The 25,739-nt window shown below is 37.4% G+C and overlaps 1 protein-coding gene across 6 annotated transcripts in view; it reads right to left on the bottom strand.

Moving 5' to 3' along the window:
• Positions 1–25,739, bottom strand: part of DIAPH3 (diaphanous related formin 3) — a 485,817-nt gene that overhangs the window by 422,357 nt on the left and 37,721 nt on the right. For 4 of the 6 annotated variants that reach the window (XM_057707607.1, XM_057707608.1, XM_057707613.1 and 1 more), the window contains one exon: positions 11,668–11,835. In XM_057707607.1, coding sequence (XP_057563590.1) covers positions 11,668–11,835 — 168 coding nt within the window. Of the gene's footprint in view, positions 1–11,667; positions 11,836–12,258; positions 12,377–15,141; positions 15,398–25,739 lie in introns of those variants that run through there. The other 2 variants (XM_057707610.1, XM_057707609.1) reach the window with 2 other exon arrangements.

The raw sequence follows: 25,739 nt of genomic DNA, 5'->3' as shown, positions 1-25,739 counted from the left end.
CCTTCACAACTATGTGATTATTTCAGACCCCAGCCAATCCTTGCTTAACAAGCACCCTTACTTCTTTCCAACTCCAGCCCTAATTCTTGACTAACAATTTATGTAAATAATCTTGCAGGCTTTTTGCCTTTATAAGCCTCCCCCACTTTGTAGTCCAAAGGAACACAATTCAAGTGCTCCCTGAATCTGTATCTCCTGGGCTGCAATCCTAACAAACCCCAACAAAAGCCTCCTTATTCAATCAGGTCTCTGTTGAAATTCTGGTTAACAATACAAAAACCAGAACCCATAAAAAGATTTACAAATCTGGCCACACTGATTTTTACATTTCTGTACTTTAATCCATCCTACCACCCCCTAAAGGAAATAAAAAGACAAGACTCAGACTGTAATAGAGCCGGCGGTGTGCAGCCCTTAGTACCCAGCTGAGTCTGCACACTATCACCCCACACCCCGTTACCAGGCAATGGTTACCAGGAGACCACTATATGGGATGTTTAGAATCGCATTAGAGGCCGTGCTCAGCCATTGGTTGGCGCCACAGTGGGCCCCTCCCCCAAGTGAGCAACTGTCAATGAGCGACCGTTAGATTGACCTTTCAGCCAATGGTCAGCGGAGCGGTGGTCATCGGGCAGAGAGTGAGGTAAGAGGAGATTCCTCCTGGCCTTCTCCCCCGGGGCCCTCCAGCTCACCCAGCCTCGGGCCAGCCAGTGAGCCGGAGGGCCCAGGAAACAGGCTGAGGGCTGTGTCCTGCAGGGCTCCAGAGCCTTTGCCAAGGCCGCACAATGGCGGGGCCCAGGCCTTGAGGTGATGGTGAAACTCTCCCCATTCCCCACCTCTGTGACCTAAAGGCAGCAGCAGTCTGCATGGCACGCAATCTGTGGGACCTGGCCCCTGGCCATTTGGGTGGCCTGAGGAATCTGAGGGCAAGTTGGGTCTTGGGCACCTGGCTCCCTCAGCGATGACAGCTGGGCAGGGTCTGGGGACCTGGCCCTGAGGGAGCTGCCCACTGAGATCTGCCTCTTCAGCCAGGACCTGAACCTCGGAGGGTGAAAGTTGTGCCTTGGGACTCTGTCCTTTCTTGTCAGAACAGAGAATAACATTTGTCTGGTGGAGATTTACAGGAACGTCATTACCTGACCATGACCTGACCTCAAGAACAAGGGATCTGACACCAAGATGTTTGTAACAACCAACCACACCACTCCTTCACCTTTCCTATAGGAGGGCTTTACTGAAAGCTTTCGAGGAGTTGGGGATTTTTAAGTCACGAGCCACCCATTTCCTTGCGTGGCCCAGTAATAAACCTTTCTCTGTTCCAAACTCCAACATTTTGGTATTGTTTGGTCTCACTGTGTGTCGGGCACATGGACTTGCGTTTTGGTAACAAGACTGGGAAAAAATACTTAAAATTCATATAAACTGACACGAGCATTACTCAGGAGATGTGATGAATTCTACAAATCAATAGGAAAAAGACAAAAACCTCAATAGAAAAAACAGGCAAAAGATATGAACAAGAAATTCACAGAACAGTAAACCAGAGGGCCAATATGTATGTGAAAATATGCTCAGAAATGTTTAATAAGAACTTAGAACTAAAGAACAAAGAAACAGTGATGAACAACACAATAATTGAAATCAAAAATACACTAGAAGGAATCAACAGCAGGATAACTGAGGCATAAGCACAGATAAGTGAGCTGGAAGATAGAATGGTAGAAACAACTGCCGAGGAGCAGAATAAAGAAAAAAGAATGAAAAGACATGAGGACAGTCTCAGAGACATATGGGACAACATTAAACATAACATTCAAATTATAGGGGTTCCAAAAGAAGAAGAGACAGAGAAAGGATCTGAGAAAATACTTGAAGAAATAATAGTTGAAAATTTTCCTAACATGGGAAAGGAAATAGCCACCAAAGTCCAGGATACACAGAGAGTCCCATACAGGATAAACTCAAGCAGAAACACGCTGTGACACATATCAATCAAACTAACAAAAATTAAACGCAAAGAAAAAAATATTAAAAGCAGCAAGGGAAAAGCAACAAATAACATACAAGGGAATTCCCATTAGGTTATCAGCTGATTTTTTCAGCAGAAACTCCTTAGGCCAAAAGGGAGAGGCAAGATATATTTAAAGTGATAAAAGGGAAAAATCCTACACCCAAGATTTCTCTACTCAGCAAGGATCTCATTCAGACTCAATGGAGAAATCAAAAGCTTTAGAGACAAGTAAAAGCTAAGAGAATTCAGCATCACCAAACCAGCTTTACAACAAATGTTGAAGGAACTATTCTAGGAATCCAAATTGGAAAAGAAGTAAAACTGTCAATGTTTGCAGATGACATAATACTACACATATAAAATCCTAAAGGTTCCACCAGAAAACTACTAGAGCTAATCAATGAATTTGGTAAAGTCACAGGATATAAAATTAATACACAGAAATTTCTTGCATTTCTATACACTAACAACAAAAGATCAGAAAGGGAAATTAAGGAAACAACCCCATCCACCACTGCAACAAAAAAATAAATACCTAGGAATAAACCTAGCTAAGGAGGCAAAAGACCTGTACACAGAAAACATTAAGATACTGATGAAAGAAATCAAAGACAACACAAACAGATGGAGACATATACCATGTTCTTGGATTAGGAGAATCAACACTGTGAAAATGACTATACTACCCAAAGCAATCTACAGATTCAATGCAATCCCCATCAAATTACCAATGGCATTTTTCACAGAACTAGAACAGAAAATTTTACAATTTGTATGGAAACACAAAAGACCCCAAATAGCCAAAGCAACCCTGAGAAAGAAAATCAGAGCTTGAGCAATCAGACTCCCTGACTTCAGACTATACTACAAAGCTACAGTAATCAAGACAGTATGGTACTGGCACAAAAAAAAAAAGAAAGAAAGAAATATAGACCAATGAAACAGGATAGAAAGCCCAGAGACAAACCCAAGCACATATGGTCACCTAATCTATGACAGAGGCAAGAATATACAATGCAGAAAAGACAGCCTCTTCAATAAGTGTGGCTGGGAAAACTGGACAGCTACATGTAAAAGAATGAAATGAGAACATTCCCTAGCACCGTACACAAAAATAAACTCAAAATGGATTAAAGACTTGAATGTAAGGCCAGACACTATAAAACTCTTAGAGGAAAACATAAGCAGAACACTCTATGACATAAATTGCATCATGATCTTTTTTGATCCACCTCCTAGAGTAATGAAAATAAAAACAAAAAGTAACAAATGGGACCTAATTAAACTTAAAAACTTTTGCACAGCAAAGGAAATCATAAACAAGACAAAAAGACAATCCTCAGAATGGAAGAAAATATTTGCAAATGAAGCAACTGACAAAGGATTAATCTCCAAAACATACAAAGAGCTCATGCAGTTCAATACCAAAAAAAAAAAAAACCCAATCAAAATATGGGTAGAAGACCTAAATATGTCCTCCAAAGAGGACATACAGATGGCCAACAAACGCATGAAAAGATGCTCAATAGCACTAATTATTAGAGAAATGCAAATCAAAGCTACAATGGGTATCACCTCACACCCGTCAGAATGGCCATCATCAAAAAATCTACAAACGATAAATACTGGTGAGGGTGTGGAGAAAAAGTCCCTCTTGCACTGTTGGTGGGAACATAAACTGATACAACCACTCTGGAGGACAGTAAGGGGATACCTTAAAAAACTAAAAATAGAACTACCCACTACTGGGCATATACCCAGAGGAAACCATAATGCATCCCAGTGTTCACTGCAGCACTATTTACAACAGCCAGGACACAGAATCAACCTAAATGTTCATCAACAGATGAATGGATAAAGAAGATGAGGCACATTTATACAATGGAATATTAGCCATAAAAAGGAACGAAATTGGGTCATTTGTAGGGGAGTGGATGGACCTAGAGACTGTCATACAGAGTGAAGTAAGTCAGAAAGAGAAAAACAATATCGTATATTAACGCATATATGTGGAATCCAGAAAAATGGTATAGGTGATCTTATTTGCAAAACAGAAATAGACAAACATAGAAAACAAACTTACCGACACCAAGGAGGGAAAAGGGGAGGGGTGGGATGAATTGGGAGACTGGGATTGACATATATACACTATTGATACTATGTATAAAATAGATAACTAATGAGAACCTACTATATAGCTCAGGGAACTCTACTCAGGGCTCTGTGGTGACCTAAATGGGAAGGAAATCCAAAAAAGAGGGGATATATGTATACGTTTAGCTGATTCACTGTGCTGTACAGCAGAAACTAACACAACATTGTAAAGCAACTATGCTCCAATAAAAATCAGTTAAAAAAAGAAAAAGAAATGTTCAACCACACTTATGATCAAAGAAAAAAAAAGTGTTTAAAGTATTAGGTAACCTGTTTACATGCAACAGACTTGCAAAACTTACAAAGTCTTATTATACCAATGCAAACTCAGTGACATTCTACAAATTAACCAGGTAGAGTCTTCCAAGTGTCAAATTCATAAAATACAAGATTAAGGACCTCTTCCAGACAGAGGAGATTTTAAAACATGACAACTGAATACAACACAAAGTTCTGAACAAGATTCTTTTGCTATAAAGAGCACTGCTGGTACTACTGGTGAAGATTAGTTGATAGAAATTGATCAGTGTTAACCTCTGATGTTGGTGGTTATATTGTGGTCATGAGAAGGAGGATGCCCTTTTCTGTAGAGACCTATACTAAAATATTAAGGGATGACACACTGAGTCAGCAACTTACCAGCAAATAGTTCAGAAAAAAGGTTTTTCCTGTATATTTATCATTGACACACAGAAAACTTTTTTTAAAAACATATAGGAATAAAGCCAATAGATTCAGGGTTTTGTTCACCTTCAGAAGTTAAAGAAGAACGGGATTGAAACGAGTATACAAAGTACTTCAATTAATTATACATGTTCTATTCTTTTTGGTAAACCCCAAATACCCTATTTAAAAACAACACCACTGAACAAAAATAGATGCAACTTTATGGTACATACTGAAAATTGTTTCAAAATTAAAATTTGAATGCCTTTAGTATTATCTATACTATGTTTCCCCACACTAAAAGCTAAAATATGTATTAAATAGTAGGTCATCTAATCTTTTAATGCCAACAGACACTTCAAACACATGCTTAAGAGATAATGCTGATAGCATTTTATAAATGTGTTCTCTCCTACATTACAATAGAGCCTAGTAAACATCTTTCCAAGAAAAGATTAGAGTATTATTATTCATACTTAAGTACTTCATGCAATTTTATTAGACCATTTCTTCCACGCTTACAAGTGAGGACAGGAAGTCCAGAATTTAAATAATTTTGGTCAGAGTAATTCTGTCATCACTGGCACTCATTTAATCCCTGTTGATGATCACATCTTGACAGATGACCTTTCTTGCAGCTTTCATTCTCTCAAAAGATAGTGAAAATGAGAAAACAAAAAAAGGTATGCATGTATGAAATCCCTCTTCCTATTCATTATTTTAACTTCTTTGGTTATTTAGCAAACTGGCAGTTAAAGCTAATTTCCACCTAAACACAGTATTGAAGGTGAAAAGAAATGTAAAATCTTAGCAATCTTAAAAGTTAGAAAGATGCACTTAATTCGATAGGCAGTTATTTGAGATGATAAACCAGTTGGATGATGCTGCATGGATTTAATCTAGCAGAGAGACATATCCAAATAATAAATAAAGGATAAATTACACAAGGGACTTTTATTCAAGCAGCTCTGAGGGGTGAAAGATCTGTACACTGAACACAGCAAGTCACTGATGAAAAAAACTGCAAAAGACTCAAATAAATGGAAAAATGTCTTGTGTTCTTGGGTTGGAAGAATTAGTATTGTTAAAAATGTTCATCCTATGCAAAGCCATCTATATATTCAATGCAATCCCTATCAAGATTCCAATGGCATTTTTATAGAAACAGTCCTACAATTTGTATGGAACCACCAAAGACCATGAATAACCAAAGCAATCTTGAAAAAGAACAAGGCTGGAGACATCACACATCTCAATTTCAAACTATATTACAAAGCTATCATAATCAAAACACTATGGTACTGGTATAAAAACAAACACACAGAACAACAGAACAGAATCAAGAGTCCAGAAATAAACCCATGCATATATGGTCACCTAACAATACTCAATGGAGAGAGATAGCCTCCTCAATAAAGGAGGAAAAACTGGATAATCACAGAGAGAGAGAGAGAGAGAGAGAGAGAGAGAGAGAGAGAGAGAGAGAGAAAGAAAGAAAGAAAGAAAGAAAGAAAGAAAGAAAGAAAGAAAGAAAGAAAGAAAGAAAGAAAGGAAGGAAGGAAGGAAGGAAGGAAGGAGGAAGGAGGGAGGGAGGGAGGAAGGGAGGAAGGAGGTGGGGGAGAGAGAGAGAAAGAAAGGGAAAAAGAGAGAGAGAAAGAGATGAAAGAGAAAGAGAGAGGGAGGGAGGGTGGAAGGAAGGAAGGAAGGAAGGAGAGAAAGAAAGGAGAGAGGAAAGGAAGAAACTGTACATCACTCACAAAAAATTAACTCAAAATGGATTAAAGACAAATGTAAGACCTGAAACTCTAAAACTCCTAGAAGAAAACAGACAAGAAGCTCCTTCATGTTGATTTTGGCAATCAGTTTTTTGAACATGATGCCAAAAGCACTAGCAGCAAAAGCAAAAATAAACATGAAGGATTTCATCAAACTAAACAGCTTCTGCACAACAACAACAAAAAAACCATCAACAAAATCAAAAGGCAACTTATGAAATGGAAGAAGATGTTTGCAAACCACATATCCAATAAGAGGTTAATATCCAAAATACATAAGGAACTCATACAACTCAAAAGTAAAGAAACAAAATCTGATTAAAAATGGGAAGAACTAAATAAACCTTTCTTCAAAAAGGTTAAACAAATGGCCGATAGGTACATGAAAAGGGACTCAACATCATTAATCATCAGGGAAATGCAAATCAGAACCACAATGATTACATCACGTCACACAATCAGAATGGCTGTTTTCAAATATATATATATAAAAATATATCAAGTGCTGGGGAGGATGTGGGAAAAAAAGAATCCTTATGTAGTGATGGTAGAATATAAATTGTTACAATTACTATGGAAAATAATATGGAGGTTCCTCAAAATATTAAAAACAGAACTATCATATGATCCAACAATTCCACTTCTGGGTATTTATTCGAAGAAAGCAAAAACACTTACTTGAAAAAATATCTTCATCCCCATGTTCACTGCAGCATTATTTACAGTAGCCAAGATAGAGAAACAACCTAAGCATCATTGAGAAATGAATGGATAAAGAAACTGTGGGATGGGTGGGTGGATGGGTGTGTAGGTGTGTGTGTGTACAAAATGGAATACCATTCAGCCATAAAAAAGGAAATCCTGCCATTTTTGACAACACAGACCCTGAGGACACTATGCTAAGTGAAATAAATCAGGCAGAGAAAGAAGAATGCTGTGTGTTATCACTTACATGTGGAATCTAAAAATATCAAACTCATAGAAATGGAGTTCATTGGTGGTTGCCAGGGGCTGCGAAGTGGGGAAGGCAGGTAGAGGTAGTCAAAGTGTACAAATTTACAGTTGTAAGATGAATAAATTCTCAGGATGTGATGTACAGAATGGTGACTATAGTTTAAAAATATATAATATACTTGAAAGTTGCTAAGACAGTAAATTTTCAAGTTCTCACCTCAGGGGAAAAAAAATCATAATTATGTGAGGTGAAGGATGTGTTAACTGACCTTATTGTGGCAATCATTTTGAAAAATATATGTCTATCAAATCATCACATTGTATACTTTAAGTTTACACAATATTAAATGTCAATTGTTATTTTCCAATAAAACTGGAAAAAATAAGAAAATAAGTTCAGTTTCTGGTTTGTTGAGGTTTAACATCTCTTAGAAAGCTCGATTATTACTGCAGAGTATCAGAATATAGAGAATATTCTATAATATGAAAGGGCTCCAATCCCCCAGAAGGAGTGTGTAGGGAACCAAAGTAGGTAAAGAAAAGACAAGAGGGACAGAGGCAACACTCAGAGGAAATAAAAGGACAAATAGAAGAGGAAACATGGAAAGTAAACTGGTATAAACTGGTTAGAGAGGAGAAAAGTCAGGAAAAGGAAAAAAGTGTCATGGTACCCAAAGGAAAAAGAGAAACACGAGCAAGAGGTCAGCTGTGCTGTGTTACATGATGCAAACAGGATCTATGACTAGAAAGCCACTTACAGTTAGAGGAGTAAACATCTGCAGCAAAACAATAGCAAAAATGAAAAGCTATTGGCAGAAAGAGCCAGAATAAACTATTCTTTGTGGAGGACGGGCTCTGAATGGAACAAGATAAAGGACAGGAGCTGTGGCAAAGGACACACTAGCTTTCCATGAATAGGATATGGATCCCAGGGAGAAGCAGGCCTGGGCCATCTAAGAGGTACTGCATCCCAAAGGTGACCCCACCAGAGGAATGGGCTCCTGGAAGCCTGAAGCAGAAAAGCAAAGGAGACATCACCAGTGACGAGGGAATTATAGGTAAGATTGGGAGCAGGGGAGCCATGAAAACACCACAAGAGAAAGGAATGTGCATTTGTAATCCCCTATACCTCTGGCAGGCAAAATGGTCCCCCAAAGATATCCCTGCCCCAATCCTTGGCTTCTGTAAATACATTAAATGACATGCCAAAAGGACTCTGCAAATGTAATTAAGGTTACTAACTTTAAAACAGGGAAATTATTTTGGATTATCTGGGTGAGCCCAATAAAACAGAGCCCTTAAAAACAGAGGACTTTCTCCAAATGGAGGCAAGAGATTCCACAGAAGGGGAATTCAGAGGAATTCAAAGCGTGAGACGGATCTGATGTATCTGAGATGTAAGGGCCCATGTGAAGGAAAGGAAAGAGGCCTCTCGAGGCTAAGGCAGCCCCCCCCCACCCCACCCCCCACTGATGACAGTAAGCAGGAAAACTGGGACTTCAGTCCTACAACAACAGGGAACTGGATTCTGCCAATAACATGAACTTGGAAGAGAATTCTCCCCAAAGCCTCTGATAAGAGCCCAGCCATCTGACATTGATTTCAGCCTTGTCAGCCTACAGAAACCAGCTAAGTCGACTGGACTTCAGCCTACAGAACTATGAGACAACACACTGGTGTTTTAAGCCACCAAATCTGTGGTAATTTGTTACGGCAGCAATAAAATCTAACATGACACCCCACAGCACCAGTACCAAATTATAAATACTCTCGGCCAGAAAGTACTATTGTTCCTCCTCCCTTCACCTCCAATCTCATCCTGGAGGAGACTGATTCAGTCTGGAGAGCAGGGAAGAAGAGTAACGCAGTGTGGGGAAACAGCAGAGTCCACCACGACCCTTACCACAGCCCCAGCCATAGCCCCCACTAGAGGCTCTAAGTGGAAAAGCCTGAAAGGGGGAAAGGGAGAGGCTTTCTCTGGATAAAAGTTAACCTATTTAAACTAGGGTTTGCATTATCTGAAAGCAAATGGAAAACTCTGGGACCTGTGGTGAATTTTAAAGAGGCTGCAACAAACAAGTCGCTTTCAATCTGTACCTACCATGTTTACCTCAGTCAAAAAACCAGCTACAGAGATCTACCGTGAGTTCAAGAGCAACCACTGAAATCTGACGTCCAGAAATCAAAGCTGTATAATACAGCGATGCTCACACAACTATTTCACATATCTAAGATCCACAGAGAAACCAAGATGAGCTTTCAGATAAAAACTCCGCTTTCACTGGATGACAAACAGGAAAAAAAAAGCCCTTAAGAAGCGCAACTAAAAATTCATCACTACTTTTAAAAAGTTGCACTGAAACTGTTACCCAGCGACCAACTAAATCAATTTCCTAAATAAAAAGTGAAATGAGTGCAAATATTGAAGGATTACACAGTACTTCGCATTCATTAAGTAATCAAGTCAGCATACTGTCTTTCAAAGGACCATCTTGAGGAGGGAAAAGAGGTGTTCTTCAAAACAAAGCTTTTACTTCACGTAAAAAATCATCTAAGTACCTTTGATAATGTTGAATAAGATTTTTTAAACTGTACAATGCCAAAACAAAGAATCTAGATACAACTTTTAGATGAAACCTCATTTCAGCAAATGCCAAAAGACGAAAATGGCGGATTATTCAATGTTACTTCCTCAAAAGAATTTTCATTAATAAAAATGGTATGGATAGGTGTAAACCAAAAATAAACCTAAACCTAGCATCCTCCCCAGACACAGAAGCAGCTTTAAATTTGTAAAAGATGTGGTACCCCACCTGACAAGCCTAAGAAATATCACCAGTCCACATTTAAAGGAGAAAGACCCTTCTCATCTTCAGACTCTCCAGCAGGTTTTCCCTACAATGTATTGTGATGTGATCAAGGTATCAGAAAGGGAAACAAAGAACCTATTCCTTATTTTTTTTAAGCCTTTAGTTGTGACAAACTCACTCATTAGCAAATTGGGCAGCCCTAAGAAAGCAATAATTCATTTTACTTCTGCTGAGTAAAGTGAGTTTGACTCCAAAAGATCTTCTGCCAACAGGGAGAGACCTGTTTAAGATTTAACAAGTTATCTGGCCCAGTTATTAAATATGTAAACACTTCATAAATGCCAATATCCATCTTCCCTATTCATACAATTAAAACTGATATTCTTAGCTAGGAGAAGGGTAAGACTAACAGAAAAACACTTCTAAAGTCACCATGTTCAAAAGAGAATACCATCAACTATGTTCTGTACTTCCTAGGTAGCTGTACTTTAAAAGCTTGTGGTGAGCCTCCATAAATGTCTAACATCACTGGCTTACTTGCTCTATCTACTCAGGTGGCACCAACAATTATGATACAAAAGAAAAAATTTTCTTAACAAGATAGTCACAAGTGAACCAAAAAATTACTATTCCAGAATCTCATGGATAATTTAGGTAGTGGTTCCATATATGATGTATGAATGAGAGGGCACTTTATTATCTGGAGTCCTCAAAGGTAGTCTTGAAGAAATCTACCTTATACAAGTCTCATTAACAGATGCAAAGGCTAGCAAAAAAAAGGTTACATTCTCTTTGTTCTAGACTGAAATGATATCAACTCATGGTGATAAAAGACTTACAAAGGCACACCTCAAAGCAAATGAGTTCAAGTGTCTGCAGATTTAACTGCTGCAGGACTATTCAAACCTGGTCACCGTGAGAACTAAGAAAGGACTCGAACAAGGTTCAAAAATTAGCACACTTAACAACACACACAGCAGAGCGCTACGACTGTCATTCTCAAACACAACCAACCCGAACAGACAGATCATTTAGACAATCTATTTAAGGCAAAAGTATATCATTTGATACTTTAGAGGGTTTATGTTTTTATGTATTTCTGTGTAAAACAACTGGTATGACATTTTTCTTCAGATTCTTATTTTTGTAATCCTTAAACTCTCTATGCCTTAAGTACTATCTTAATGACATCAGAAATCACCTGTGGAACCTGAGTTTCAGACAAGTTTAGTTCACTAACATAAGCCAAAGCTAAGGCTTTTACGTCAAAAGTTTTATAAGGAATCAAAACTCTTACCATCATCTTTTCAAAAAGCTCTAAGAGTTCCTTCTCTGACAGTGGTTTTAGAATGTTTTCATTCATCTCTGAAGAGCAATCATTACTTGAAAATGCAGTCTTCAGGTTGGAAAGTGGAGTCCTTTCTTTCTTGCTCCCTGGAATTCTTATGCTGGCAAATTTGTCCAGCTATGAAGAAGATAAAATAAAAAGCACACATTAATTATTCCCTTCTCCAAAACATTTACCTAATTCCCAAAATGAAAAAGCAAACAGGGGCAATTACTTTATCACTGTGATTTCATCAAGAGGCATTCAATTCAGCACTTAATCTTTAAAATTAAAAGAAATAATAAAAATAAAAATAAAGAGTCTTCATAACCATCCTGTCTAAAGGCAGAAGAGACAGACAACCTCAAAGATTCCTTCAAACCTTAAGATTATACAGTTAAGATTCTAATACTAAGTGACCTTTGCGGCTGGCAATCAAATTAGTACTCAGTATCCTGCCCCCCATCCCCTCATCCAGTGACCTTTTCATAGGGCATGCTACACTCAGATGGGGGTGGGGGGAGAATGATTTAGACATTTTAAGAACTGAATTTTACTTACACCTCCACAGCTTGTTGGCCTGATAGACATCACACTTCTCTTTATTCAGGTTGGTCTGTATTTGAACTTCATGAACAACTATAGAGTAGGCTAAAGCCTCAAGAAATAAAACTGGGTTTTTGTTGCAATGAGATTTCTTCTACAATTATATCATCAAATAGTCCATAGATATTTGAAACTACATAGATTAGTTTACAAAGCTAATTGTTCACTCATCGAAAATTGCTTGAATTTCACAAGCTCTATTCCTCACAGAGAATCCAGACACATAGTGTTCAAGTGGTAATCAACACAAAGGCAAAGAAGTGTGTACTTAAGAAGCACAATGATTCTAGAATCATTCAGCATAACTGTGCACACATTAAGCTACTATTTTTGCCGTATATGTGTGTAGTACATAGATCTGTACTATTCATTGTGGTAGCCACTAGCTACATGTGGTTATTTAAATGTAAGTTAAATTTTAAAATTCAGTTCCTTAGTTGCCCTAGTCACATACCAAGTGTTCAAGAACCACAAGAGACTAGTGGCTCCCATATTGGTTAAAGCACACAAAGTACACTTCTATCATGACAGAAGCTTCTATTGGATAGGGCTACTAGAGCCCATTAAAGACATATAACACTTAAAATTCTCTATTTAAAAGGACAATAAGTCACAGTACTAACTACTCACTTCACTAAAGAAATAGGACTTTTTTCAAATAATGATATGCAAAGATAATAATGCTTGTCTTCCAAAGTAGGCCTTTAAATTCACTTTGGAGATAATCCCTAGGAAAAATACCATGTACTACATACTCACACATGGTTCATCTAACATGAACTAAACATTAAAGTACTAACAATATGACAGCTTCTGGAAGGATTACAAAGTAGTCACAAAACACCACTGCTCTCACCCTAACAACCAAAAGAAGCCAGATACCCTACAAAATTATACTTGCTATTGTTCTCAACCCATCAGGAGGCTGATCTTAGTAAGCTGAGCACACATGGAAACCTGTTAGAACTAAACACTGGGACGTAATAGACTGCTCTTATCCCTGAAAAACAGCTGGAGAAGAAGAATAAATTAAGCAAAGGTAAAGAAAAACCAGCCAAGTTTTTTAATGAATTATTGACAGCAGCATGGGTACTAGCATGAGAGATTAGAATTCCAAGGGCCTCCGTCATGAAGTCCCCGCCATGGAGGAAGTCTGCACCCTCCTACCAACTCTTTCCCTCAAGTCTTCACCAACTACATGGGGTAAGAAGCCAACGGCTGGGGGCAAAGCAGGAAAGCTGGGCAGGATGCTCCCTGAGGCATGAGAGGTCTCTCCCAATGCAAAGCAGGTGCCCTCTGAAGGCTCCAGACCACACAGAAGACCTAGAGAAATCCAGGCCTTGAGAGAGCACAGGACAGCTGCCACCTAACGGCTGGGGGCAGGATACCAGGTCTCTCTGAAGAAACAGAGAGCCAGCAATGGAACTGAAAACAAAGAGAATCCTCCAGAAACCCTAAAAATGGGCATCAGGACTTTAAAGCAGAAAGAGATATTCCATGGTTTTCAAAGCTAAAGTTCAGTTGTAATATCAAATATCAGATTGCCAGAATCTCAGTAGCACTCAGATCCCAAGCCCTCAAAACATTTGAGGCCACAGATGAGCTGAATAAAACTAAAGCAGCAGGAAGACCAAACCCAGCTCAGCTAGAGATCACAGTGACTTAGGCCTTCATTCCAACAGCCATTCTAAACCACACAATCAAATGTTGCTAGACGCACAAAGGAGCAAGAAATGTGGCTCATAGTTAAAAGAAGTGACCTAGAGATGGCCCACAGGGTAGAATTACTAGACAGACTATTTAAAATAAGATTTATAAAAATATGCTAAAGGATATAATGAAGAGTGGCCCTCATGCATGAAGGAAGGGGAATTTCAGCAGCAAATCACGAATACTATTTTTTTTTAATCTATAAGAACAAAAAATGTATCAGAAATGAAGAATTCATTAGATGGGCTTAACAAAACCTGAACATTACTGAGGAAAGAATTGGTGATCCTAAACACAGATCAATAAAGAGTATCCAAACTGAAACAAAATAGAAAAAAAAATGAGAAAAGGGGAGAAAAAAGAAAAAGAACAGAGTAACCAAGATCCGTGAGACGATAAGAAATGTTGTAACACAAGTATAATTGGGGTCCAGAAGCAGAAGAGAGAGAATATTAGATAGATAGATAGATAGATAGATAGATATAGATATACATATACACATATCAATTCATAGATCCAAGAAGCTCAGCAAACCCCAGAAAGAATACCAAACAAAAAACAAAAAACAAACAAAACTACTCCTAGAAACCTTATAGTTAAGCTGCTAAAAATTAAAATTGAAGGGCAAACCATAAAAGGATAGCCAGAGGAAAAAAAGATATTATATATAGACAAAAATGATACAAATGAAAATCTCTCACCAGAAACAATGCCAGCAAGACAAGTGAATGGCATCTTTGAGGTACTGAAAGAAAAATACCCTCATCCTACAATGTAAATGTCTAGTAAAAACATTCATAAATAGAAGCAAAATAAAGACATTTCCAGATACAAAAAAGCTAAGAGAATCTGTCTGCAGTAGACCTGCACTACAAAAAGTGTCAAAAGAAGTTTTTCAGGCAGATTTGATGGAAATGGAATCCCAAATTTACAAAAAGAAACAAAGAGCAATGGAGAGGTTGTTCTATTAGAACTTGGTGATACAAAGATAAATGAGCTATTTAGAATGGAAATAATTATCAGGTGGAGGAGACAAGCATATAAACAAGTAATTATATAGCTATGTAGAAAATGTAGCAAGAAATGTATATAGTGTATCACAGTAGCAAAGAAGGGTATCTAACTCACCAACATAAAGTCTACCTGCTTTGAAATAACCTAGAAACATAAAATTATCTCCACATGAACGTATGTCCAGAAGTTATGTCTCTATGTACATCAGTACTCCAATTCTTGATACTTGTTTTAAAACACGAGGGACATCCAAAAGTTGTTTTAAGAAATGGGGCTGGTTCCTCTGCCTGTCTTCTGAATCATTACTTGATTGTCATCACTTCTATACATGTAATATCAATTCTTGGTGTAGAAACTATGCTGACTTCCTCTTCACACAACACACACACACATACATACACAAAAGAAAAAGAAAAAGTTAATTAATATGCTAAACTTATAATGAAGTGAAATTAAGTAAAACATCATTAATGCAACATCAATATTATAAACATAAACATGTCAATGAATGGGAATAGTAAGCTTAAGCGATTCACAAGCTAATTTGTGAATACCTCCACCAGTGGGAGAAGAAATCAAAATTTTAGTTTTCACCAAAATAAAAATCTCTAAAAGTCATCAAAATAACAATATTTATCGAGCCCCTTCTATATATCTATATATCTACACACTGTGCTAAGAGCTTGAAATGACGCATCCAGTTGAATGCATTTGTTTAATCCTTCAATGAGGAAACTACATGTTTAAATAACAAAGAACAAGCTCCAAAACACTTTTATATACAAAATGCCATAGTATTTAGCCTATAAAATAGCATACAGGAAAAAAAAAAATCAAGCCATTATACTTTTAGATGTAGTACTGCATTTGTATCAATAAACAATATCAGAATTTGTACAATAATAATACAAAATTAGCCCACCTCCCCCATATGCTTAGCGCCTAAACTCTGGGGAGGGCTGGCTTTTATTCAAGTGTTAAAACAAATGTGCACTGGACCACTAGCCTAGTTAGCTAAAGGCAAGATAGGAAAAATTAGCACACCCCTCTTCTAACTTCTAAATCTACAAAGATGCAAAAAATCATTGTTTCATAATTTCAATGCTTTTATTTACTTTCCCTGGTTAGAAAGAAATGAAAGACAAAATAAATACATAAGATAAAAATAAATACAATCCTTCCTCCTATATTAGAACAATAAACTGAATTTGTTGAATACCCTTAGGCTTAAAGTATTGATAAAAGCATTCCCAGGTATGTGATAGCACTACAAGTAGATTCCAAAAAACTACAAGTAGATTCCAAATAATCTGGGCACTATTACAAAGCTAAGTACAGAGTGAACTTTACTATCAAATCAGTGTAAATGTTCACTTTTTTTTAAAGGAGATACTATGACTTCACTCACAAATGGGAAAAAAAATTACTCCTAATTTATCTTTCGGGGAATTACACATACAATTTGCTTAAAGCAAGGCACAAGAGAACATAAAAGCAAACATTTAAAGTACTTTAGTACATAAAAACATGATATAAATCCCCATCATACTAACTGTAAGTCGACTGTTATTTAGATTTGGCAATTTGGCTGCAAGTGTATGTGTTTTACAATGTGCACTTGGACGGCTACTCTTAATGGGTGAAGTACACAATTTGCCTTTGTTGAAGAACTAGTTAAATACACAGAAGACTGAGGGAATTCTATTATAACCCTATTTGGTGGTGGTACACCATACTTAATTAATATGGCTTCAGCTGTGTCTGGGGTGTACTGAGTTTTATAAATTAATATCACTTACCTTCAGGGGAAGTTAAATGAGCACCCTACTGAGTATTATCTCACACTGACAATCAGTAATGACAGTTTTAAAAAATTAATTAAATCAAAAACAGGCTCTAAAAAACTCCATCTTGATGTTTAGCTATGATATAGCACTGTAAGAGTAAAAACACAGTTTTTACTGTTACAAAGTTTTGAATACTAACAGAGCAGTGATTTTGTTTAATTTAAAACAAAAGGAAGATATGTACTATTAGTCATTTTAGAATTTGCAAAGTCAGAAAAACTATGTGTGATCATAAACACACTTCCTTAGAACCTAGAGAGAGTAGACATTTGCATGCAATCAAAGAGAATTATTACGCAAATAGAAGTTCATTTTAATTACTAAATGAATTCTATTGCACACATACCTGAAATCCAGAAAAATATATCACTTAAAATTATCAATTTTCATGCAATCTTGTACTACATTTAAGAGGAGGAAAAAACCTAACAGCTAAAATAACTTGGCTTTTTAATTAGCATTAGTACTAACCAAGCAACCTGCTGATTAAAAACATGGCTCCAGAGTCTGACTTCTGAATCCTGCCCAGCCCCTCATTTGCTGGGTTACCCTAACCGAACTGCTGAAAATTCCCACAGAAGTAACTTTGTTGAAGAACTGGTTAAATACACAGAGGACTGAGAAAATTCTATCATAATGCTATTTGAAGGTGGTACACCACACATAATTAATATGGCAGTGAGTTGTTAACAGGAAATAAAACTACTTCTCACCTTTCAGCTTCAGATTAAAAGGCTGGCCACTCTGTCTAAAGTAGCACATGAGCCCACCCACTCCCCTTTCCCTTTCACAGCACATGGTTTATTTCCTTCACATGTCCTGACTTATGACTTAACGAAAACCTGTAATTTTCATTTATTTTGTAATTGTTTACTCTGCCTCTTTCTCACTAAAATTTAAGCACCACGCTAGTTGTGGTGGCCAGTCTCTAGGACATCACTGGTGGCCCCAGTGATGCCCTGACTTGTGTAACCAATAGCACACTGTGAAAATTATGGAGTGCCATTTCCAAGACTAAGTTGTAAGAGACATTACAGCTTTTTCTTGCTCCCTCTTGGATCAGTCACTCCAGGATATGCCAGCTGCCAGACCACGAGGACACTCAAGAAGAAAGACCTAGGGGGAGGCCCCTGGGGCAAAGAACTGAGCTAAAGAAACTAGAGAAGCAGGGAGGCATCTTGCCAAAAGCCATGTGTGTGAGCCATTCTGGAAGCCCCAGTTGAGCCCTCAGATGATGAGAGCTCTAGACAACATCTTTACCTCAACCTGAGACACCAAGTCAGAACCATCCAGCTAAGCAACTTCAAACTCCAGACCCACAGAAACAGTATAAGATAAACATGTTCGCTGTTTTGGCTTAACGTGTTACACAGCAGCAGGTAGCTATTTTAGTTGTGTGTTCAGCCAACAGAACAGTAGCTGGCAAAAATCTAGCAGTCAGTTATAAAGGATTAATCTCCAAAATATATAAACAGTTCATCCAGCTCAATATCAAAAAAGCAAACTACCCAATCAAAAAATGAGCAGAAGACCTAAATAAACCAAAACTACAATGAGGTAGCACCGCACGTCGTTAGAATGGGCATCATCAGAAAATCTACAAACAGTAAATGCTGGAGAGGGTGTGGAGAAAACGAACACTCTTGCACTCTTGGTGGGAATGTAAATTGATACAGCCACTGCGGAGAACAGTATGGAGGTTCCTTGCAAAACTAAAAACAGAGTTCCCATATGACCCAGCAATCCCACTACTGGGCATATACCCAGAGAACACCATAATTCAAAAAGACAAATGCACTCCAATGTTCATTGCAGCACTATTTACAGTAGCCAGGACATGGAAGCAACATAAATGTCCATCAACAGAGGAATGGATAAAAAAGATGTGGTACATATATACAATGGAATATTACTCAGCTGTAAAAAGCAAGGAAACTGGGACATTTGTAGAGACATGGATGGATCTAGAGACTGTCATACAGAGTGAAGTGAGTCAGAAAGAGAAAAACAAATATCGTATATTAACACATATATGCGGACTCTAGAAAAATAGTACAAATCAACCCGTTTGCAAGGCAGAAACAGAGACACAGATGTAGAGAACAAACATATAGATACCAAGTGGGGAAAGCGGGCAGGGTTGGGGGGAAATCAATTGGGAGACTGGGATTGCCACATATACATTACTAATAAGAAAAAAAATACCAAATTGTACACTCTAAATATATACAGTTTATTGTATGTTAACTGTATCTCAATAAAAGTTCTTTAAAAAAAAAAAAGCTAGCAGTCAATTACTCCTTGAAGGTATGAATAAATAAGCAATTATTACGTGATAAAATACGTAAAATACAGTGCCATCCCACAGATGTTTACCACTTGAAGGAAAACTACAACAAATTACAAATAAAGTATTGTAAATGCTCTCAAGAAAAACATAATTAGCAACAGATAGAGACCAGAGATTAATTCTGGGGTGGGGAAGGACCCTCAAGAGAGGGAAAGGGAACCCAGTGAGGCTGATATGAGAATTACAGGAGATGGTACATGTTACAAGCTATGCAGTGTACCTGCCTTTTTCCACGGTCTTTACTAAAATGCTAGTGACATCACTGTTACATAGAGACATCACTGTGGGAAGGAAAACTGGCCATTTATTGTCTCAGGTCTGATAAGCTAACCACCCCAGTCATAGGCACAATCTTATCACCCAGTAACAATTCCTGCCAACCCACCAACTACCTTATTCTACCTTCAATGTTCCTAAATATTACAAATGGGGATTTCCCACTCTTAACTTGCATTACTGAAATTTATGAAAAGCTCTTCAGCCAGAGGCTTCTTTGAAAAGATGAAGTACCACCTTCCCCCCAAAAATTACCTATTTACAATGAATTACTCACATTTAGATGTCATATAGTATTTTAATACTATTAATTGAGAAATACTTAATAATTATATTCCTGAAATTCCTTTAAATTGCTTGAAAATAAGTTACCACGTGCAATATATATTCCACAGCCAAGTGCCATGTGCAAAGCAGCCAGTGGAGATGTCCACATAGGGAAGAACAAAGGCCTCAGTCTTTATCTGTGATAAAGTCACAGGCCAATCCTACTGTGCATGTGTTCGGACGTTCATTTGTTTTTTTGTGTTGCCTATGTTTATAATTTTCTAAAATACTAAGTTTCACTTAAAGGTTAATTAAAAGGATTTAATCCTTTTCCCATTAAGTTCTACTGCAGACCCCTTGGTGGTCCATGGACCACAGGTTAAGAGTCCCTGGTAGGTAGGTATGGAATAATAACAGAAATAGTGGTGGAAAACAAAGTAACTCAAGTTCTAACACTTGCAATGAATAAATAGGAGGGATCCGATGACCTACCATTGAGATCAACATTGAGAAATGCAATAAAAATGCTCAAAAAGAGCTGGAAGCTTTTGAATGAAGAGCTACCGGGAAATTAAGTCTTCAAATAAATAACCTCTGGGTTTCAAGTAGGGCAAGAAGGAAAGCAAACATTCAAAGATGACAGGCTTTGAGTTCCAGCAGGCAAAGCAGGCAGGTTTTCAAAGGCTGTCAGATTAGAGAAATAAATGGACCTGGATGGGGGAGAAGCATAAAGGTGCTTACTGAAGATGTGGATTGATTATCACTTCTGATGTTGACTCCAGTCAGCAGAAAAGTGATTTGAATTGTAATAATTTTAATGAAAATTAACTAGGAAACATAAATCAAACCACGCGGACTGTATCTTCATTAATCTTCTCTGCCCTCTGCCCCGACTGCCACTACCCTCCTTCAGACCACTTGGACAATTGCTGCAGCCTCCCAACTTGCCTCTATGTCTTCACTGCCCCTCCTCTACCCCTCCCTGAGCTACTGTCTGCACTGACATTAATTTGAGCTTACTGAAACGCAAATCAAATCATGTCCCTCACTCCTATGCTTAAAACCTTTCAGCCTTTGTAACCCCCTTACTCAGAGGATGACACTCCAATACCTTACCATGGCTCAAAGGTCCACTTTAATCTAAATCTTACTTCCTCTCTTCCTCTCCAGTCTACCACCCTTAGACTATATGACCTAGATGTAATGAATAACCTAGAGTCTTCTACACTTGCACAAGCTATTCCTTGTGCCTGTGGATGCCTTATCCACACCCACAATTCCTATCCCATCCCCTTTATCTGGCTAATTTCAACTCAATCTTCAGCTTTCAGTTTGAACTACATCTCATGTAAGAGCCTTTCTGACACCTCAAGACTGGATTAAATGCCCACAGACTAAGTGTTTCCATTATATAGTATGTATACTACTCTGAAACTTCCTTTCATCATATATATGTTTACTGAACGAACATTTAAGTCCTTGAGAAAAAGAATTACTTTATTCATTAAGTGTTCCTGGAACTTAGCATGGTCCGAAGCATGTAATGGGTGTTCTATTAACACTTGTTAAGTAAATTAACAAATAGCTTCCTATCATCCATGCCCAGGACACAAGCTACTGCATCTTGCATTTCTAAATCCTACTCAGCAATACTTTATATAAGGAATAATTAACACGGTGTATCATGGAGAATGCCAGGCCTTATGCCTTTTATATTTTAAATACAAAAACCCAGATTCTTTCCAACACTGATACTTCAAAGAGCAGTCCCCTATACTAAAAACAAGTGTAAGTTCCTGTAATTTAATACCATGGAGTAAGATAGTAAGGAAAATATCCACTCAAAGGAAAGTAGCACAAAAACATTTTAAGACAATTTAATGTTCAAAATACCTCAAAGTTATACATACCCATATCTACTCAAAGTACAGTTTCTAGTTACATATATTCAAACACTATAATACTATTTGCTTGAAAGGAAATATAAACTAGCTCTGTAAATAAGTATCACACTATTTTTAAACATAAACCAATAGTACCCATACACAAAAATTACCTGAAGACATCAACAATTGCTTTCTACTTGCCAACCTGATACTTCCACTAGGAATCCATTTCACTGATATCCAGGAAGTAAAGTTATTACTACCACTCCTGCCAGCCTGTATTCCAATCTGTCCTTTAAAACTCAGCTGAAAAGTCACCTTCTCTATGAAGTCTTCTCCAAGACCAAAGCTGACCTTACCACTACACCGTTCCAGCCCAAATCCCTGCACTACAACTGTATACTGGCTGTGTACACATCTGTTTCCCCACTGCCCCCAGAGGGCAGAGATAGATTATTCATCTTTGTACTCCTTTAACAGTCCTAAGTGCTCAATAAAGGCTTCATGAATGAATGGATAAAAGGATGAATAAACAAGCCTGCATACCCTACTGCACCTTAGCATATTCAACTCTGAGAGCTCTCGATCTTATTCCCAAGTTTTCTACTGATTTGAGGAGAAGCTCTCTAAACCAGCCCATTAATATTTAAAAATTCCAAGGTAGCACTTAGGTGTCACTACTGAAAATCTAAGTACAGGAAGCTCTAGTTAACTCATATTAATGGCCTCACAAAGGCCCACCCTACTTAGTGAATAGTTTAAGTTTTAAAGAATTTATTTTCACATATATTCAGTTGTCCCAGTCTATGCTGGTATATCTACTTTACACAGAATATTTTGAATATACAGTTTTACAGCAGAGCTGTGGAATATATTATCATACTTCTTGCTTTATCATTTGTTTTTAACTTAAAAAGGAAAAATAAGTTAAAAATGCAAAATAAATTATAGTACAGAAAGCTTTATGTCTTACTAGGCTAATATGATAAAATTATTTTAAATTATTCTTTTCCATTGAGCTCTTTTTTTTAAAGTTAATGATTTAGGTTCCATGACCAGACTTCCAAGTTAGGCACAAATTCAGATAATCAAAATCATTTTATTTTCTTTAATAAGTATGATGTCTGATTTAACATATATTCCACAACACACAGCATATTAGGTAGGCACAGGACTAGTCTGCAGGTAGACAAATCCAGGCCTGTCAGGCACAGCCATCTGGGAACTCCTCTTCGAGTGCACCAGTCTCACAGAAAACACCCAGGAATGTGCTGGAGCGGTCTGGTGGCAGTCAGTTTTGAGTGAGTCTGAAGGCCCACGGAGGACAGGGAATCAAAGAACAGTGCTTCTCAAAGCGCTCATCAGAACGCACACCCAGACCATGAAACTCTCAGTGTCTCTAAGACCCCATTCCTATGGGGAACTTGGGGGATGGGGTGGGGAGGGGGACCAGGAAAGCCTGCACATATATCTGCGAGTGGCTGCCGTTGTTGCTAGATCTGTGGTTTCCATACAGAAGTTTTTCTAAGTCCTTTGCAATTAATAAAATTTAAATCCTTTACCCGTTGCCATCTCTCAGTCACACATATTACTATTCCTTTGGGACAAACCTCTTTCAGTTTTGTTTACTAGAAACATTCAAAACAGTTCTTTCTTATCACAGAAAACTTCTGAGATACAGTATGTCTTTATAATTATAATTTTCTCAGGATTAAGATCAATGGTTATGATACAAGTTTTCCTTGTCAGTTTCAAGGTCAGAAGTCTCACATGGATGGCTACAATAGAAAAGCAGAAAATAAGGAGATATCCTTCTAGATTCTACACTGGCTCTCTCAATGCAGAAAGGGATAGGACTTAAGTGGCAGTGTAACTTTCTTGGTAAAGACCATGTTCTCTGGGGCCAGTCTGCCAGTTTTCCCGGCTGCCTCATGTAACTTTGAACAAGTTACTTATATCCTCTGTTGCCTCAGTTTCTCTGTCTTTGAAAAAAGGAATAATAATAATAATGCCCGCTCAGAGGCTTGTTGTGAAAACTAAATGTGTTTGTAAAGCTAACATTTGGAATGCTACTTGGCACACAGCTAATAATCAATAGTCCTCATTAACACTTAACACACCTTTTTCCAATCAGCTGCTGTGTTTTTACATTATCTAAGAAAATTCTCCAGCAACTTATCTTACATCTTTCTATTCCCTGGAAGATTCCTGCATGTTGACTGAGAGATGTATATCAAGTTAGAGTAGCAGGGTCCCACCGTGGAGGCCTTATGTGCCACACAAAAAGCTTTAGCCTTGACCTATAGATAACAGGTGCAGCTAAGCAGTTTCAAATAGGGTAAAATATGCTCAGACATGCAATTTAAATAGCTCACTCTGGTTGCTATGCAGGAAGTTGCCTTTTTTGGAAGCAACAGAAAGTTGTGAGAGTCCTGACAAAGGAATCTGTGTTCTGACAGAAGACGTGAGAGAAGAGAATACATTCAAGAAATAATCAGAAACACTGGAAGGGTGAAGTTACCGTCTATGGAATAACAAAGGAATCTGTGTTCTGACAGAAGACGTGAGAGAAGAGAATACATTCAAGAAATAATCAGAAACACTGGAAGGGTGAAGTTACCGTCTATGAAAATATAGGAATAGAAATACGTTTAAGAGGGAAGTGAAGCGTTTAATTTGGGGCACGTAGAGTTTCCAGTAAAAATGAGACATCCATATGAAGGTATTCAGTAGGCCAATGCACGAATGTCTCAACTTGAGGGAAAGGTCATAGACAGAGACATACACAAAGGCAATCACCCAAGTCAAGTACTATATACACAGGAGAGGAGCAATGGCTTCAGGAAAGCAACCTAAGAAATGACAATAATTTAAGATAGGCAAAGGAAAAACACACAATAGAGGTAGAAAAGGAAAGGTCAGAGGAATATGAAAACCTATAAAGTTTGCTGCCACAGAAGCCAAGAAATCTTTGTTCTTCAAAGAGGAAGGAGATCACAGTATCAGGCAGAGCAGAGAAACCATTAAATTTATAGACTAAAAAGTAATGAATATTACTGAGAATAAAAAGGATCATTTCACAATGATAAATTGAAACAACAACCCAAAATCTATATGCACTTAACTGCAGAGTTTCATAAAACATTAAGCAAAAGCTGAAAGAACTAAAAAGAAAAATAAAAAAATCCAAAATTATAGTTGGAGACTTTAACAGTCCTCAATAATCGTTAGAACAAGCAGATGGAAAACCAGAATATGGATGTGAACAACACTGTCAACCACTTGGCCTATTTACTATTTATGGACCATTTCTAACAAAAGCAGAATACACATGGAACATCCACCAAGACAGACCACATTCTGGGACAGAAAGCAAGACTCAAACTGAAATCACACGAAGTATGGTTACTGGCCACAAGGGAATTAAATTACATACAGTAATAGAAAGATAGCAGGAAAATCCTCAAATATTTGAAAATTAAACAACATATACCTAAATAATTAATGGGTAAAAGAAGAAATCAACAGGAAATTTAAAACTATTTCGAATATTCAGAAGATTAGTAACTAAAGTGGCTCTCAGAAGGAAATTAATAGCATAAAATTCTTATTAGAAAACAAAGTTCTCAAATCAATTATTTAAGCTTCCACCTTAAGAAGCCATAAAAAGAATAAAGCAAAAGCATAGACATAAGAAAAACAAATAACTGAAAATAAAAGAACAATAAAGAAAATTAGTGAAACCAAAAGCTGGTTCTTTGAAAAGATCAGTAAAATTGAAAAACCTCTAGACAAACTAATCAGAGGGGGAAACAGAAGACAAAGTATCACTATCAGAATTGGAAAAGAGGGAAATACAGATCCTACATTAAAAAGAAAATATCACAAATAATTCGTAATTCAACAATACATATAATATGAAAAAAAATTCCTTGAAAGACAAACTACCAGGTCTCACTCAAGAAGAAATAAAAATTTGAATAAGCCTATATTTAGTAATAGACATTTCATTTCAAACAAGATAGGAATGACAAATAAGCACATAAAAAGATGTCTAATATCATTAGTCATTAGAGGAAACAATTT

This window comes from Hippopotamus amphibius, chromosome 14 (assembly GCF_030028045.1).
Source record: "Hippopotamus amphibius kiboko isolate mHipAmp2 chromosome 14, mHipAmp2.hap2, whole genome shotgun sequence".
NCBI classification, from domain to species: Eukaryota; Metazoa; Chordata; class Mammalia; order Artiodactyla; family Hippopotamidae; genus Hippopotamus; species Hippopotamus amphibius.
The sequence above is the reverse complement of the archived record's forward strand: the minus strand, read 5'-3'. Positions and strand labels throughout refer to the sequence as shown.